Raw genomic sequence first — 17,051 nt, forward strand, 5'->3', positions numbered from 1 at the left:
TGCACACTGCTCGCACCGCCTCCACAGCGCATGTCAGACGACACGTGCATCGCCTGCTGATGGTGGTAGCGAGCATTGTGTACGCCTGTGTACTGCATAATTTGTAGACAACTCAATTTCCCTAAACTTGTGAGGAGGGTCGCATATTGTTTGTAAATGGGGGGTCTTCAAAAGAAAAAGGTAAGAGCTGACGTCGGGCTAATGTCAGGCTCAGGCACATTAACACCGATACCAACCAGGCTAGCTAGTTAGCAAACGGAGCTAGCTGAGGTTTGTTTTTCTGCATTGGCGTTGGTGCAGTTGAGCATTTGAAGTATTTTGTTAGCCCGTCTATGAAATAAGGTCATTGTGGGAGTATAATATGGACGTCTGTTCTTGTGTTCCAGTTTGAGAGGGGCTCTGCCACCAACTACATCACCAGAAACAAGGCTCGTAAGAAGTTACAGCTGAGCCTCCCGGACTTCAGGTAACGTTACAGAGCTCAGTGGTTGTATCACAGGGCTGTAATGTCAGACCACGTTAGTTTTAGTTAGGTGAAACTAATATACTGGCAGCTGGATGTAGACTTACAGTTAGTACATACTCTGTTAATTTAATTGAAAAGCCATGTACAGACTAAATAAACTAGATGGGAATGTTTGTTTGTGGCCAATCATGTGAATTAGATATTTATGCAGGAAAACTAAAGAAAAATCTCTGATGGTTGTTAAATTTCTATTAGCCCATGGTATTAGGGCTGCAAACAAAGATTGAGTGTTATTTTTCATTAATGTCAGAAAGTAGTGAAAAATGCTCCTTACAACTTTTGGGGAAAAAAAGAAAAAGACACATCGACACATCTTCACATCCACTTAATCCGCTGATTATTTTTTTCAAAGGCGCATCACAAATTTTGAAAACCCCAAATTTAAATTGATTAAAAATCCAACAGTCTAAAACACGACTAAAATTATATAAACCAGAGAAAAGCATCACCACACTTAAGAAGTTGCAACCAGCCAATAGTTGGATTTTTTGCTGGCTGAATTGATCATTGTTAGCCATTATTTTTCTGTCATCAATCCATTTTAAGCACTACATAGTATATACATGTATATTATCAAAACATCTAAATTACTCTTGAGCACATAAAACGGTTCAGAATTAGTTCCATATCACGAATCCTGGTTGGCAAGACACACTCAGAAAGCAGCTGTGTCACAGACAAATAATTCCCCATCTCTCTCTCTGATTTTCAGGCGACTGTGCATTCTCAAAGGCATCTACCCTCATGAGCCCAAGCACAAGAAGAAAGTGAACAAGGGCTCTACAGCCCCAAGGACTTTCTACCTGCTCAAAGACATCCGCTTTCTGCTGCATGAGCCAATCGTTCGAAAGTTCAGAGACTACAAGGTATTACAGGCATTTTTTTCCCCTATTTTTTAAATTTCAGCACCAATGTATGAACTGTCATGAAAGTAAGAGTTGATATGTTTTGCCATTTATGTAGTTTTTTTTGGTCCCTGTTTAGCAGTTTATCGTTGAAGTTCCACTGAGATTTTGTTTAATAATGGTATGGAGTACGAACCCTTTTTTTTCAGTTGTCAAAATGTTTTGTCTTAACAGGTATTTGTTCGCAAACTTAAGCGGGCTTATGGAAAAACAGAATGGTCTGCAGTGGAGAGACTGAAAGAGAACAAACCTACCTATAAATTGGACCACATCATCAAAGAAAGGTGAGATAGTCTTATTCTCCACACTCAACACAGGAGGGCAGAGTTGAGCTGATTTTCTCTGTCAAATTAAATTAGATCATATTAGTAGAAATTACTAGGTAACTACAAAAGAGCACAATTAACATGTTTGAATTTGTTTTGGCTTTTTTCTAAGAGAAGGGATAAAACAATCACATTGTATGAAGTTGTATTGACTCACTGGTGCTCTTTTTTGTGACAGGTACCCCACCTTCATTGATGCCCTCCGTGATATTGACGACGCCCTTTGCATGGGCTTCCTCTTCTCCACCTTCGCCCGAACGGGAAAATGCCATGTGCAGACAATCCAGCTGTGCAGGCGCCTCACTGTGGAGTGGATGAACTATGTGATCGCAGCTCGTGCTCTCAGAAAGGTGCCAGTGCAACTGGGGGGGTATATTGATATGACTTATGTGCAATGACCTCTGTCCTGCAATGCACTAAACATTTATCTGTTCCTGATAGGTTTTCATCTCCATCAAGGGAATATATTATCAAGCCGAGGTGATGGGACAGCTCATTACATGGCTGGTGCCATATCAGTTCTCCCATGATGTAAGTGCAGAGTGATGAAATACAGTCCATGGTGATTATGCTAATAATAAGCAGTCATGTTATTATTATCGAGGGATTGCACTGAAGGTTGACACAGCTTTTTCAGACCCATCATAAAGTCAACAAAATAGTGCCTCTGTCAATACACAAACAGGTTATGTCAGTGTAGTCTGGAGGGGGTTTACTCTTTTGTATAAAGACTGTTCAAATTAGTTCACTGATACCCTCTGCTGTTTGTGTTCCCTACAGATCAGAAGTTACTTTAGATATTGACTCTCAAATTTATAGATTTTACCATTGAGACTTAATTTAATGCTGGTTTTTGCCTTGGCAGCACCCAACAGATGTTGACTACAGAGTCATGGCAACTTTCACAGAGTTGTACACCACTCTTCTGGGGTTTGTCAACTTCAGACTCTACCATTCCCTCAACCTGCTCTACCCACCAAAGGTATCTTGGACTCTGAAAATGTCACAAGGGCTTTTCTCTGTATATATGTACATTCACACATTTATATATTGTTATATTTATTTTTATTGTGACAGTGTTATAGTTTTGTTACTTAGAAATAAATTCAAAGCTCATATTCATTACATTGATTCAAATGGATATTTTGTATTTTAGACTAAAATCTTTCTAAAATGTGTGGATTCTCAAGTATTTAAAATCTATTGTGACAGATTTCAGTAAAATTCAACTTGTGGTGATATCGAGTTATAAACAATGATACTGCATGATTACAGGTTTATGGCTGTTTGATCACCTGTTGGCAAACCTGTGCTCTTTTAATGTCATCATTCCTTTTGCAGCTGGACAGTAAAGCAGAGTCAGAGCTGAAGGACGAGAATGAGGACGACTATGCCATGAATTCAGAATGCTACTTAGAGGTGAGCCTCATTATCTTGAATCCTTTTAAAGGCTCCATTAAACTACTCACTCTTTTCTCTAGTGGTTTTTATTTTTTAAATATATATTTCTTAGATATCGGTCCTAACCTCATCACAATGAAGGTGGTAGAATATTGTTTATGGTCCTCATAGCACTGAGAAATCACAGTGTGGTCCGTCAATCGTGACATTAATTCTTCAAAGACTCACTTTTCTGGAATGTGAGCAGCACAAAGAAAGTTCTACTCACCCATTGTATTGAGATGGAGGCAGAAACCTGGGAGTCAGATATGTCAAAAATCTGATGAATAAAACTAATACTATCTGTTTGGGGAGATATCAGTCAGAAGTGACAAAATATTTTTGTAACTGGGAAATTGACCTTAAGACATTGACTGTAAGTATTTATATATTTTTGTTATAACTACAGTCCAGACCACAAGTATTTGGACAGTTAAATATTTTTGTTCTTTCGGCTGTGTGCTTCAGCACATTCAAATTGAAATTAAATAGTGCCTACAACAATAAAGTGCCAAGTCTCTGCTTTAGTTTGAGTAGTTTTAAATCGATATGAAACTGTGTGGGAGATGTAGCCCTCAAGACATGTAGTATTCCTTTTTTTACAACTCTAAGGAGATAATCATATTAATCATTTTAATCCTTAATCAAATCAGAGCTTTTTGATAGATGATATCTATAGGTATGCATGCATGTGTGTTGTATGTAGTATGGATGATGGGTGGGTTGGTTTTTGTTGACAGGCCCCTCTGCATCAGCACCCCTGCTGTGCGGTTGCAGTGGTTTCCTTGAAATGAATGAGGGAGACACATTATTTCATACAGTGCTGTCTGTCACTGTTTATCACTGTTCTTGTTCTCTCTGATTGCATTTGTTGGTTTGATGCTGTTCCTGTGCCATGTGGGACATCCACTAAAACTGATGGAAAGCAGTGTTTCTAAACACAAAAAGTGTAAAAATGCATTCATCAACTTTGAAAAACAGTACACACATGGTCTTTTATTTTGAAAAAATAAGATATTAGTATGTTGCGTACCACAAATTCCTCTGGTCATAACAAAGAAACTATGTAAACTTGAAGTTATTCACAGTAATGACGTGTTAGTGTGCATATAAATAACAAAATTTGGAATTGTTGCTCCAACCCTGTTGTTTTTGACTTTGCAGAAACTCTCAGCTCTGAGTGCCAGTCTGTCACGGGTGGTTTCTTCTGCAGAGGAGGAGGAGGCTGAACTTGACCAGTTTCCTATTGAAGGGGTAAGAAAATCATTTCTGTGTATTTTATGTTTTAAATGGACTAAGAATTAAACATCACTGTCATAGTCATAATACTAAGATGTGTCAAAACATGCAGAAAAACAACATAGGATAAAGTAATTGGTCTCTGAAGGAAGAGGTAAGAAGTCACATGGTTGTCAGAGGATTCACAGATTTTGGAGGTGTGAAACTGGGGATTACAACCTTCATGTTTGGTTGCTAAAGACGAGGTGTCTCCACCCTGGGAAGCTTGTTTTACCCAACAGGTTTTTAGGTGCTAAACTATTGGCCCTGTTTGACCACAGGCACTTTCCAAGAACCATGAAACGTTACCTGCATTTCAACAATATGTGCCAGTTCAAGTTTTGGTTGTCAGGCTCCTATTCAACTTTTTGACTGTCCACGAAAATGTAGGGTGGAGGTTCCTGACGAGTTAAATGCAAGCATGAAGACCTGCTGCAACCTGTGTTCATCATTCTTTCAGACTTTGTGTAACAATGAATTCAGAGAGCTACTAAATGGCTCCAACAAAACTTTGGCTTTTAAATCCATCATTGATCTGATTTCACTCATTTTCATGGTTCTGCAGAAGTAATGGAAATGAAAGCCCAAATGCAGTAAACAGACTTTTAGTCCGAGTTGAGCTCCAAGAGTTTATTAGTTATTGGGACAGGATGAATGGGCCATAACTTTGGTTGTATTTCTTTTTTTTGATTATCTTTCTTATGAAAGGACTGCCATCATTGCAACAATTTTGCTTTGTTGTTATAAGTCTTGCAATAATCTTGTAATCATAATTTTATAATGTTTTTATGGGATTATTGGCAGTATTTGCATCCGTGGAAACAAAATAAATACACAAGTGTCACACTATTTATCCTTTCAATGTTTTTTCTTCAGGAGGACATTGAAAAGATGGAGGCAAGAGAGAAGGAACATACACAGCAGGAAGCCCAGAAAAAGCTTTTTGAGGGCCTCAAGTTCTACCTCAACAGAGAGGTTCCCAGAGAGTCACTGGCTTTTATCATCAGGTGAGTGAGATGTGCTGCAGTGAAACTCTGTCAGAGCCCTTTACAAACATGAATAAACATTATATATAATGTTTATTATAAACCTAAAATTGATGCAAACCCTCTTTAAAATATTGTGTTAATTGCTGCTGCCTTCCAGGTGTTTTGGTGGTGAGGTGTCCTGGGACAAGTCGGTTTGCATTGGTAGCACATATGAGATGACAGATGAGACCATCACACATCAAATTGTTGACAGACCCAACATCGACAAACAGCACATCAACAGGTAACATCATCTTGCTTTTCAAAGATGCAGAACACATCACTTTTTATTTTGGTTGTCAATTCTATGAAGTCCTCTACCTGTGTCTGGTCCTTAATTACTCTCACTCTAATGTGGCCCTTTGGGGACAATAAAACAAACTATCAATTCATTTTTCAAAAGAAAAGATCATTCACAGCCACTCCAGTACCGAATTTCTTTTCCCATCCATTTGAAACGGCAAATATCTACTCTCTCACACAGGAATGGCTCAGGCTCAGTTTATGTGACCGAGATATTGCAAAGAAAGTAACGCCCAACATTTGCAGGGGAAAAGTACACGAAAAGCTTGTGAATGAAGCATAAAGTACACAGAAACGGAGAACTAAAGTAATCGCAGCGTCACATACCTTATGTTTACATTTGTAAATATATTATTTGGTGCACTACTTAACTTGCCTCTGATGGCATGATTGATATATGTTATTAGTATAGATTTATTCATCACAAAGCATGTAATTAAATTTTTTGGGGTTTATTTATTTATTTTGATCGCTCAGCCGCCCTACTTTTTAAACAGGAAACGATAATTACAGTGTAGCTCTGAATCCTAAATACAGGAAGTCTCTGCAGACTGTGATCCTCTCTCTTTGTACATTACCATATCCTTTACAATGCATCCTTTCAGAGTCATCTTTCTGCTCTCTTGCCTCAAAGCAACCCCATTCATCGTGTTTGACAGACTCTGTCCTCTTTCTTTGGCAACTCCCTCATCTATTACTTTAGCAAACAGGAAAAACCTCCTCTCCCCAAACACTGAGATATTTGCTCATTATTTCATATTAGGACAGAGAAATATACAAAACTTGTTAGCTTCATCAGAAGCTAATATCATAACTTTTACTTGATGTTTCAGGTACTATATTCAGCCCCAGTGGGTGTATGACTGTGTCAACGCCAAAATCCGCCTGCCTGTGGAGGACTACTTCCTCGGAGTGACTCTGCCCCCTCACCTCTCTCCGTTTGTGGAGGAGAAGGACGGCGACTACGTGCCCCCCGAAAAAGTGAAGATCATGGCCTTACAACGGGGAGAAAAGCCTGGTACGAACTGAGGCATTCCTCTGACGTCTCAGCTTTCATTCTTTATAAAAACTTTTTACTCACTTTTTTTTTTTTTACAACATTGAATCACAGTGATTGTAATTAGGATTTAGATGTATTTGGTGGTCACACCTTGATCACACACAGGAGAGTGCTATTCAGTTATGCAACTTCTAAAAGCAATTGGATGCACCAGTAATAAATTAGGTGCATCATTGTAAAGGGAGTGAATAGATGTGAAATCAGTCATGTTGCGTTTGATTTTTGTGTTAGATTCAGATCAGTTAATAGAAATGTGATACTAAAGAATGTTTTCTATGAATAAGGTGAAAGATTTTTATAGGGACAGTGGATGCAGAGATCATGAACACAAAATTTAAACATTTTTCTTCCATCATAGCCCATGAACAGGAGGATGACGATGAAGAAGATGAGGAGGGTGAGGATGAAGAAGAAGAAGAGGAGGAGGAGGAGGATGATGATGATAACAACGATGATGATGATGAAGAGGCAGAAGAGAAAAACCTAAAGAAGATGGAACAACAGAGATCCCAGGGCAAGGTAAGAGATTCCTGATCCCCCTTTTTTTTTTTTGGCAATTGTGTCGTCTCCTGTTTTTATAAACTTTTGTGGAGCCTTCATCGACTCATCTCCTCCTTTTAGTCTCTGCAAGTCAAAGTGACGCCTGGAAAAGTGAAGGTAGAAAACACAGTACGCTTGGAGCAGGAGGAGAAAGCAGAGGAGAAACGTCTTGCCATCATGATGATGAAGAAAAAGGAAAAGTACCTCTACGACAAGATCATGTTTGGAAAGAAAAGAAAAATCAGAGAGGTCAGTTTCATTTTTCTATTGATTGAGTATGGATTAACGTGTAGATAACATAGTTTGTGCAGCTTTGTGAAAAGATAACATTGTGACATTTTTAACACAGGATTCTTTATTTTCTTTATCTGGCCTCTTATCTCCGGCCATGAATGTTTAACAGTACTGTGTGGTAACTGTCTAGAGAACAAGAAAGCCCAGAGATGACCTGTAAAATGCTAGTGCAACTGGTGCTGAGCATCTGTTCATTAACTGCGTTCATTCTCTTCTTCTTACAGGCTAACAAGCTTGCTGCCAAGAGGAAAGCCCATGATGATGCAGAAAAAGCAAAGAAGAAAAAGACACGAAAATAACTCGTGATGATGTCTTCTTCAGATTGACTTTTTGTGTATTTAACTTCATGAGATAGAGTGCATTGCAGGTTGACATGTCATGAAACCTGAGCGTGCATTAGACAGCCCTGTGAGTGAGTTACATGCCCCATGACGTGGGTGTGATAACCTCTGCATAATCTCCAGATGAAATGCAGGATGTGGCATATGCTAGTTGTGTAATTATTGATGTAAAAGTGACTTTGTCCTCATTTTGTTTGTATGAATTCTGCTCTACTATTCTACATTACACAATGTATTCCACTTTTAAAATCTGTACTTAAAACCGTCTGAATTTTAAAGTAAAGACATTATGTTATTACGCCTGTTAATTGTGATCTTGCATTAGATGAAAGTTTTATGACTGCTGCTAAATTGCTGTGTTTCGTCACACAGCGCCACTGGTTGGTATATTCAAGGATTATATATGGTTCAAGCAAGCCATTAGTCTCTTCATGACAGATGAGCAGCCGCCGGTGTCACGTCCCACTGGATCAGAAGAGATGCAGAAAATACAATGTCCCACAAGACCCAAGAGTCCACATTCATGCAGTGGATGGAGGCTCAGGTCACTGTGCTGCTGTTGGTGGGTTGTCTCGACTGATTGGTCCACACATAAGCAGTGGGTGCTGATGACGAAGGAGCATAGATCCCTCTGCCCCCTGAGTTGCTGCTGTGATCTTGGCGGGCCAAAGGCCAGGCCGGTCATGCCCGGCACTCCTCAATCTCCTCATTCAGCCTGAGACACTCCCTGCCCCCTCTCACACCTCCCATCGCACCCTGATCTGCATTCCACGCATGCCCACCCAGTCCAGATCTCAGCCTGGCACTCTGGGTGCCTGCAGGCAAAGGCACGCTCTGCTCAACAAAAGCAGCAGTGTCATGCTTGAGCATGACGACTGTGGGATGAGCCGCACAAATCCAGTGTGCCTTCCAGGAATTGGGGCCACAGTGTAGAGAGAGAGAGAGAGCGAGTTCACGGGTACTGTAATGGCTGAAGCATTATGACCACATATTGCTACATCCTGGCACGCAGAGGCAAATTGACTTGTCACTCGTGGTCAAATGTTCATTTCATTCTCTATTGAAGTCTGTGCTGTGTTGCACAAGAGAGTCTACTTACTGAGAATGGCACTTAAGCAAGCATAAGATACTGGCTGCTGTGTCATATTTACATGTCTGACATATTAAAATATTGAACGCTTTTAAAGCACAAACTGCAGAAAAAGATTTTTGAGGAAAAAAAGTTTAATTCCTTATAAATAAATGAAATATTTCAAGCATATACACTACTGTTGTGTGACAGCTTAGGGTGTGTAGTGTTTCTCAGTTTGTCCAGATAATTGTTTAATTGGTGATGCCAAATTTAATAGCTGTCCTGTGTACATTCGTCCTCAGCACATGTAGACACAGCTTGCTAAATAAGCGTTTCAAACAATACACAAAACAGTCTTGATCAAGTGGTACAATTAGAGCCTTTGTGCTTTGGGTTTCTGCATTTGTTCTTTTTATGCTGTTTTGTACCCCTCCTATCAGCTTGCAGCTCAGACTCCAGTGTCTGCACTCAATAGCCCTCTGTATGTAGACACAGAATAGGGACTATACAGCCTCTCTCCCACCCTCCCCTCCTTTGCACTCACTGACAAGTGAACATCCCCTGACAGTCCTTGACGTCACTGGAGGCTAGATGAGCCTCCCTGCGGTGCTTTATTCAGCAAGAGCAGTTTTGGAATTGAAAGTTGAGGGGGAGGCGGCAGGTAGCCCGAGGCATCAGGTGTGCATGCAGAGACGTAGAGTAAAAGAGAAGAGGACCAGCAACCAGATGCATGAGCTCCGCGGCACCGGACGTGTGATAAGGGGAGCGCAGGACTGTGTTGGGTCTGAAACAGTATGTGTATGTCGAGATCAGACATAAGAACAGCTGTAGGAGGGAGAACGACTTACATTAGGGATCTGGAAGTGGATTGGAAAGGAAGAAGACAATGCAGCTGGACAAGAAACACTACCATTAGTTTTTTGTTGGATTTATGTATGAGGGTAAGAACTCCTTCTCCAGTCTATTGAAAGTTTTCTCTACAAAATGATCCTTTTTGTGCTTTGTAATATTGATAATTGTCTTTATGATAAACAGGAATGAGACGTTATACTTGCCAACACCTTCAGCTATGTCACAAAAATGCAGACAAGGAAACCATGTCAACATAAGCCTGAATCCAGTTGTGTTTACTCTTGCTTAAAACTCAATTTACTCTTGAGTTCCTATTATAACCAGGAAAGCAAATAAATCTGTCTTTGGGTTTGGTGTGGAGCTATACAAAGCCCAGGGTAAACATTTTCAGGCTAAATGTGGCTTGTTACATTGCATGTAGTTACTGAGTAGGTGGAAGGACATTTCAGAATAATGGAGAAAGTTATACTAATATATATCCAGTAAGGACATACATTAAGGTTACGTGGCACTTTGGGGGAAAACTTGACCAAACAATGACATCTGCTAGCATCAAAAATAACAATGCCTTTCATTGTTTCAAGAGGACCTCAGGTTTTGAGGTTATTACTGGAAAATAATATTGCTTATGTAAAAAATCACTCCACATTTGCAGACCAAACTGTTCCACCTGAATGAGCCTTGTCCTCCGAATGTTTCTCCTCAGAGTTGGTTCTCATGGCAGAGAGAAAGCTCTCCCGCATGTCTCCATTATAGCCTCTTCATGGAGTCCAGACGAAGAGCAGGAATAGTCCATTTAGCTGTGTTTGGAGAGTAATGTTTGTATAATGCTCCGATAAGACTGAACCTAAAATGTAACTCTACGGCTCATAGGACCAAGGCACACATAATAACTCAAGCCAGCATGAGGGTTTGAGACATCTACCTCAAGCCACAACCCCAAAGCTGGACTAAATCCAAACATGAAAAATAAATGACTCATGTCTGGTCTAAAAGGGCTATTACATTTACAATTCAGCCTGGATTCATTAAAACTGGTGTGTGATTTACAAACATGATCATGGCTAACAGTATTTTGACTTCAGGTATTATCCCGAACAGAAAAGGAGGGAATTGCCTCAAATAGCATATCAGATGATGGACAACACACCCAGCTTCAGACACAGAGACACACATGGGGAAAAAAAGAAAATTTGGCTTTAATTTGTAGTTACTTGCCACATTGCAAAGATTTTTACCAAACTTTAGTTTTAAAAAAAACTGTAAAATACGTATTGTTTGAGATTAAACCACTAGTTATGAACCTCATCAGTGAAGAGACATTTCCCCTCTAAACTTCTCAGATTGTTTCACTTAAATAATTGGTTTGAGGGGTAAAAAAAATAAAAATAAAAATCTGTTATTTTTCAAAAAAGCAAAGATTAGAGAAAAGTTTGAAGAATGAATTGCATTTTTTGTGTCTTAACTTTGGTTTTTCATCTTCCCTCTCCCCTTTTCCATCTCTGTTCAGATTTATCTGGTGACCCTTCAGACAGGCCCAACCCCAAGAATGGGTTATTACTGTTAATAAACTATTTAAAACTAGCTCCACCTCATCTAGCTACAAAAGTATTAAGTATAGGAGTATAGTATATCAGGCACAGGGGCCATTTGACAGCAGAATGAATACTCTTAGTTTTGATATTTTAATTATGTTTTGCTGATAATAGCCGTCTTCTGTACTTTTACTTCAGTAGCAGAGGACTTTTACACTGTAGTACTGGTATTTTTTATTGAATCTGAATACTTCTTTCACCACTGGTTGTACTAGGTCACAAGTCCAACAAATACGGAACAAAGACTTTTTGTTTTCTGAAACTGAGCTTTAATTGATTTTAACCCATAATTTTGCTCTGTTCCCTGCAGCAAAAGGACATTGTTCATCCTAGTTCAGTGATCAGGGTCCTCTGGTGGTGAAGTTAGCTCAATATATCATTCTTCAGATAGAAACTGAGCACTAAAAGTTAGGGAAAACTCAATGCATTTGCTGATTATGTTGCAGATCAGTTTCTGCTAAATTATAAATACATGTAAAAACAGAAATGTTACATCGTTTATTCAAAATACGTATTGATATATTCTCTGAGTTTTTTTTTTTTTACTTGTAAAAGCCAATAAGAACTGAAAATCTTCACAGGCTCTGCTCTGTATTGGGGTCACCTTGGGTCACATAATGTCACAAATTCCAGGTGGTGAGTGTCACTTTGTGACTTGTATAGCTGAGTCAGCGGGTGGCTCGTCTTACTGCAGTCTGCAAGGGGGAATGCAATATCACTTTCCACGGTGCTGCATTATTCATCTTATGGGGCAGTGGAGAAACACAGGGTTGGTCATTTCAAGTTGCAAGTGTGTCATTTTGTAGTTCACCATACAATTTTTACTACACCCGGTGTTTAAAATGTTTATGGGGAGGACAGCCAAATGAAATGAGGTTAACACAGAAACTGTGTCAAGTAGAATCTAAGTCCCTGTGGTAAAATATTCTTGAGCACCTCAAATTATGGTCCACCTGATGACAATAGTGTAATACTCTACACAAAGATTACAGTTCTTGGAGCTGCCATTAGAGAATCACTTTTAGTTGTTTTACTAAAATAACAGGTCATGTGAGAAAATTCTCAACCTCTCCTTCCCTGTCTGTCGGAGTGAGCCATACAGGAGAAGTCCAGTTCATAACAGAGTTTAGATTGCTTATATAAATGATTTTGGACAAATTAATTTAATATGTTGTTTGTGTTTAGTAGTGTGCATCCCCACCAGAGCAGGGTGGTGGATACAATTAGATTAACACCAAAAATAAAACGCAATCCAACATGAAAGCTCTGCATTAAATACTACCTTTTGTGAATAACAGAGATAGTATAGTATAGAGATACAATATTGAACCAACATATCACAGACTATTGCATTGGATTAGTTTGTATTTTACAGCTGTTTATGTTATTGTGTCCACTCAGAAACCAGAGAAGATTGTAATCTATGGAGTCACTTTACACTTCAATTTATTTCCAAGTTACCATCTAAATAAATGATTCACAGTCTTGTCCACAAAGCAGAGAACAATCTAGAAAATGATGGCCTACTTCTTTTAGAGAAGACTAGGACAACTAGGAACTAGGATTCTTAACCTGATGATGATGATGATGATGATGATGATGATGATGATGATGATGTTCTGTATTTTTAAGGTAATCCTTGAAACTGCTGCACCATGACTGGCAAGCAAGGGAGGCAGTGGAGGTCCATGTGCAAAGGCCTGGTCCTGGGTACCCTCCTGACCAGCTGCATGATCCTGCTCTACTGCCTCTCCACACCACAGATCCACTTCAGTCTGCCTGAGTAAGACTCATCACACTGATGACTGTGAAACATTCAGTATATCAGGTTTCTTCAGTAATAACTGTGTTTTAGAGGTGAAGTCATTCTTCAAGAAAAAAATGCCAAACCTTTTCAGACTCTCAAATGTGATGGTTTGCTGATTTTCTTTATTTTGTGTGGGAGTAAGCATTATCAACGCATTTATCATTTGATTGTTCTCCCTGTTTTCCTCTCTGTAGGGTTCCAGTGCCTTACTCCTGTGCCCACCGTCCATCCCATCTCCACCCTAAACCAACCACAAACAGCTCACACCAAACTCATGGCCAGACATGCGCTCCTAAAGTCGATATAATGTTCATGAAGACCCACAAAGCAGCCAGCAGCACCTTCCTCAACATCCTCTTCCGCTTTGGAGAGAAGCACAGGCTCAAATTTGCCTTTCCTAACAGCAGAAATGACTTCTTCTATCCATCTCTTTTCGAGCGCTCCCAGGTAAAAGACTACAGACCTGGAATGTGTTTCAATATTATCTGTAATCACATGCGCTTCAATGCACCTGAGGTGGCCAAGTTGCTCCCTATGGACACTTCCTACATCACTATTCTGCGCGACCCAGCAGAGCTTTTTGAGTCGTCCTTCCACTACTTTGGCCGGCTGGTGCCTTTTACCTGGAAGATACCAGGTGATGACAAGCTGACTGAGTTCCTACGTGACCCCCATTACTACTTTGATCCACAGGGCTTCAACTCTTTCTACCTCAAGAATCTGCTGTTCTTTGACTTTGGACAGGACAACACTCTGGAGCTGGATGATCTTCGGGTAGAAGTAGGAATCAAATCCATCACTGACCGTTTTCAGCTGGTCATGTTGGTGGAATACTTTGAGGAATCACTCATCCTGCTCAAGGATGCCCTCTGCTGGGAGATGGACGACTTGCTCTTCTTCAAGCTCAATGCCCGCAAGGGATCCACTGTGTCTAAACTTACCCCTGATCTGAGGGCCAGGGCCCTCAAGTGGAATGCTATTGACTGGAAGCTATACCAGCATTTCAACCAAACCTTTTGGAAGAAAGTAGATGCATATGGACAGCGGCAGATGGCTGAGGATGTGGCGGAGCTCAAGAGAAGGAACGCGGAGATGGCATCCATCTGCATTGAGGGGGGTCGTGCTGTGGAAGCTGGCAGCATCCAAGAGACAGCCATGCAGCCCTGGCAACCCATCGGAGAGAAGTCCATCATGGGCTATAACCTGAAGAAGAATGTGGACAAGGCACATCGGAAGTTGTGCCGTAAGATGTTGATGCCAGAGCTTCAGTACTTAACAGAGCTTGGGGTGAACCTGTGGATCACCAAGCTGTGGGGCCATGTCCGAGATATCATTAACTGGTAACTAGACATGTAAGAGCAAGAGGGGCCAATTCAACTCTGAAAGACTGTCTTCAAAGAAGAGAAATCTGACTGTGTGGCTGACAGAGAGCGGTTAATAGCTTCTGTCACATTTCCTGTCTCATTTTGTCGCAAATGTATTTGCATTTCATATGATCGTGCACTGTAATGTATCTGATGGGTGCTTGAGAAAAAAAACAAAAACTGTTGACCACACAATCGACAAATACTGAACCAGTTTACTACATGCAATTGAGGCCTAGTATTGTTCTCTGTGTTTATGAGTCAAATTTCAGACATTAAAAAGTTCTTACTTTCAGATGTGACCTTGTCCTAATGGAGCAGTTGATTGAACTACAAAGTTGAGGACAAAATTTTATAAGCCCTTTGATGGAATCAAGGCACATTGTTGCCATCCCTGCCAAATTGTTAAGGTCGTTTGAAGACATGGAAAGAATCATACTTCACTTTGAGCTAAATGTTGTCCAACTTTTTAGTGTCCATCCCCCAAAGTTGAAGCATTTAAATTCTGAGAGTCCCTTCTAACAGCTAAAATACAGATGTGAAAATAGTGAATGTATATTTAAGTATTCCATCCCACATTATTGTCTATGGAGGACAAAATCAGCCATCATTAAAAAAAAAAAAAAAGATAGGTGAGTAAACACTGACATTTCTAATAACACTTGTCACTCGTCAGAACAGGGAAACCACAGGTGCAACTAATAGCATTAACGATCACTCTGTTCCACGGCCCCAGAGCTACATCATCTAAATCAAATGTGGCCATAATTATTGTTATTAATTACACCTGTGCTTGCCCTGCAATGACATGACAAATGAAAAAGGTCTGATGAATAATATGCAAAGAAGTGAATCAATTAAATACAGAGTACAGCACTATTCAATCAAGAATAAAAATAATTTCTTTATTCATTTACTTTCCTTATCAGTTTTTTCAGAATATGAAATATTAATATTATGTTATTATTATTTTGTTTTCTGCTATATTATATAACATTTTTGCTGTTGTAGCCAATTCTCCTCTTTCTCCTGATATCACAATGTTAATCCTAATAGCCTTCGCCCTTGCCAGGTGTCGTACAATTGGTAGGTACAATGATGATGTAGTGGGACTTTGTTGTGTAGTGAGCCAAAAAAAAAATCATTGTCAGCCAAGTAGGGTAAATCCTTTCTAGAAAGGCACTATGACAATGACTAACAGCATTAGACACCACCTACAAGTGTTTACACAGCATCGTAATCATAGCCTGCAGAAATAAAGGGAATTAAATTGAGAAATAAATAGATGTTTTTCCTGATAATGCACTGTATCACTTATTTATTTCTTAATTTGTGCACATTCACCTACATATTATTTTTGTGTATTCTAGGCATTTAATATTTTGTTTATAGTCTTTTGTATTCATTAATGGATTCAGTTATTGATTCATTTATCTGTAATTTACTGATTTTGTCCTCCATACATTTCCCCATCGCTCCCAGCAATATGTGATAATCTTTTTATCCTCAAAATAAAGTGAAAATTACATGTAATACTGCATGTATTAAATGTCTGAGTCATAAAGATTGACAGCTTCGTTTCTCTCTGTCTGTGATTTCATCCTTTAGATGTATAAAATTAGCAGGATTGTTCTTGATTTAATATGTATGAAGGTAGCCTATATGACATCCCAACATCTTTGAATAAATAGTTGGGTCTCTGTAAATAATAAAGAGAAGATCTAGACCTGCTCTATTTGGAAAGAGCCTTGAGATAACTCATGTTGTGAATTGGCGCTATACAAATAAAAACTGACTTGACTGAGTTGAATAAAAAAATATTGAAAGTATGGGCCAGGATAAATGACCCCCAGTTCTTCAGTAAGTATGTTAGCAGTGCCTATTGGGAATGAATACGTAACAGGATTGTCTTGTTAAAATTTGTTTGTAACGCAGATATTATACCAAAGTGGCAAAGCGGCATCAGGAGTTCCCCATTGACCCATTACATTTTTTTTTCAGTATTAGAAAATCCTAATTACACCCACTGTAATTTACTGTTGTAAAAATAAAACATGAAAAATCCAAGGAAGGGTGAGTGTTTTATATGCAACAGTTTAACATGCTTGGATTATGCAAATGCCTTTGAATAGTTAATACAGAGCTGTAGAGAAATGCACCAAAAGTCATGTATTAAATAACAGCTTATCAAAATTTACATCTGATGACCTGAACGATTATGGTACAAACCCTTTGTTAGTGACTCGCTAACAAAGGGTTAGGGTCACTCAATTTCAGATAACTCAAGTTTGTCTGATGGACTAGTCTACTAGAAAATGGG

At 39.3% G+C, this 17,051-nt stretch overlaps 2 protein-coding genes across 2 annotated transcripts; both read left to right on the forward strand.

Moving 5' to 3' along the window:
- Window positions 1-21: 21 nt before the first annotated feature.
- pes1 (pescadillo ribosomal biogenesis factor 1) lies at window positions 22-8,339 on the forward strand. Its single transcript, XM_023413643.2, has 15 exons — window positions 22-180; window positions 387-466; window positions 1,239-1,392; window positions 1,606-1,715; window positions 1,936-2,107; window positions 2,199-2,288; window positions 2,623-2,739; window positions 3,099-3,176; window positions 4,362-4,451; window positions 5,352-5,482; window positions 5,622-5,747; window positions 6,640-6,824; window positions 7,225-7,385; window positions 7,488-7,655; window positions 7,925-8,339. Exons 1-15 carry the CDS (start codon window positions 157-159, stop codon window positions 7,997-7,999), a joined length of 1,761 nt encoding a protein of 586 aa, XP_023269411.1. The 5' UTR covers window positions 22-156; the 3' UTR covers window positions 8,000-8,339.
- Window positions 8,340-9,633: 1,294 nt separating this feature from the next.
- gal3st1a (galactose-3-O-sulfotransferase 1a) lies at window positions 9,634-16,301 on the forward strand. Its single transcript, XM_023413455.2, has 3 exons — window positions 9,634-10,054; window positions 13,193-13,343; window positions 13,562-16,301. The coding sequence occupies exons 2-3, from the start codon at window positions 13,216-13,218 to the stop codon at window positions 14,709-14,711; spliced, it is 1,278 nt and encodes a 425-aa protein (XP_023269223.1). The 5' UTR covers window positions 9,634-10,054; window positions 13,193-13,215; the 3' UTR covers window positions 14,712-16,301.
- The last annotated feature ends 750 nt before the right edge of the window (window positions 16,302-17,051 follow it).

This window comes from Seriola lalandi, unplaced genomic scaffold (genome assembly GCF_002814215.2).
Source record: "Seriola lalandi dorsalis isolate HSWRI2012SDOR001 ecotype SW California unplaced genomic scaffold, Sedor1 jcf7180002054517, whole genome shotgun sequence".
NCBI lineage: Eukaryota > Metazoa > Chordata > Actinopteri > Carangiformes > Carangidae > Seriola > Seriola lalandi.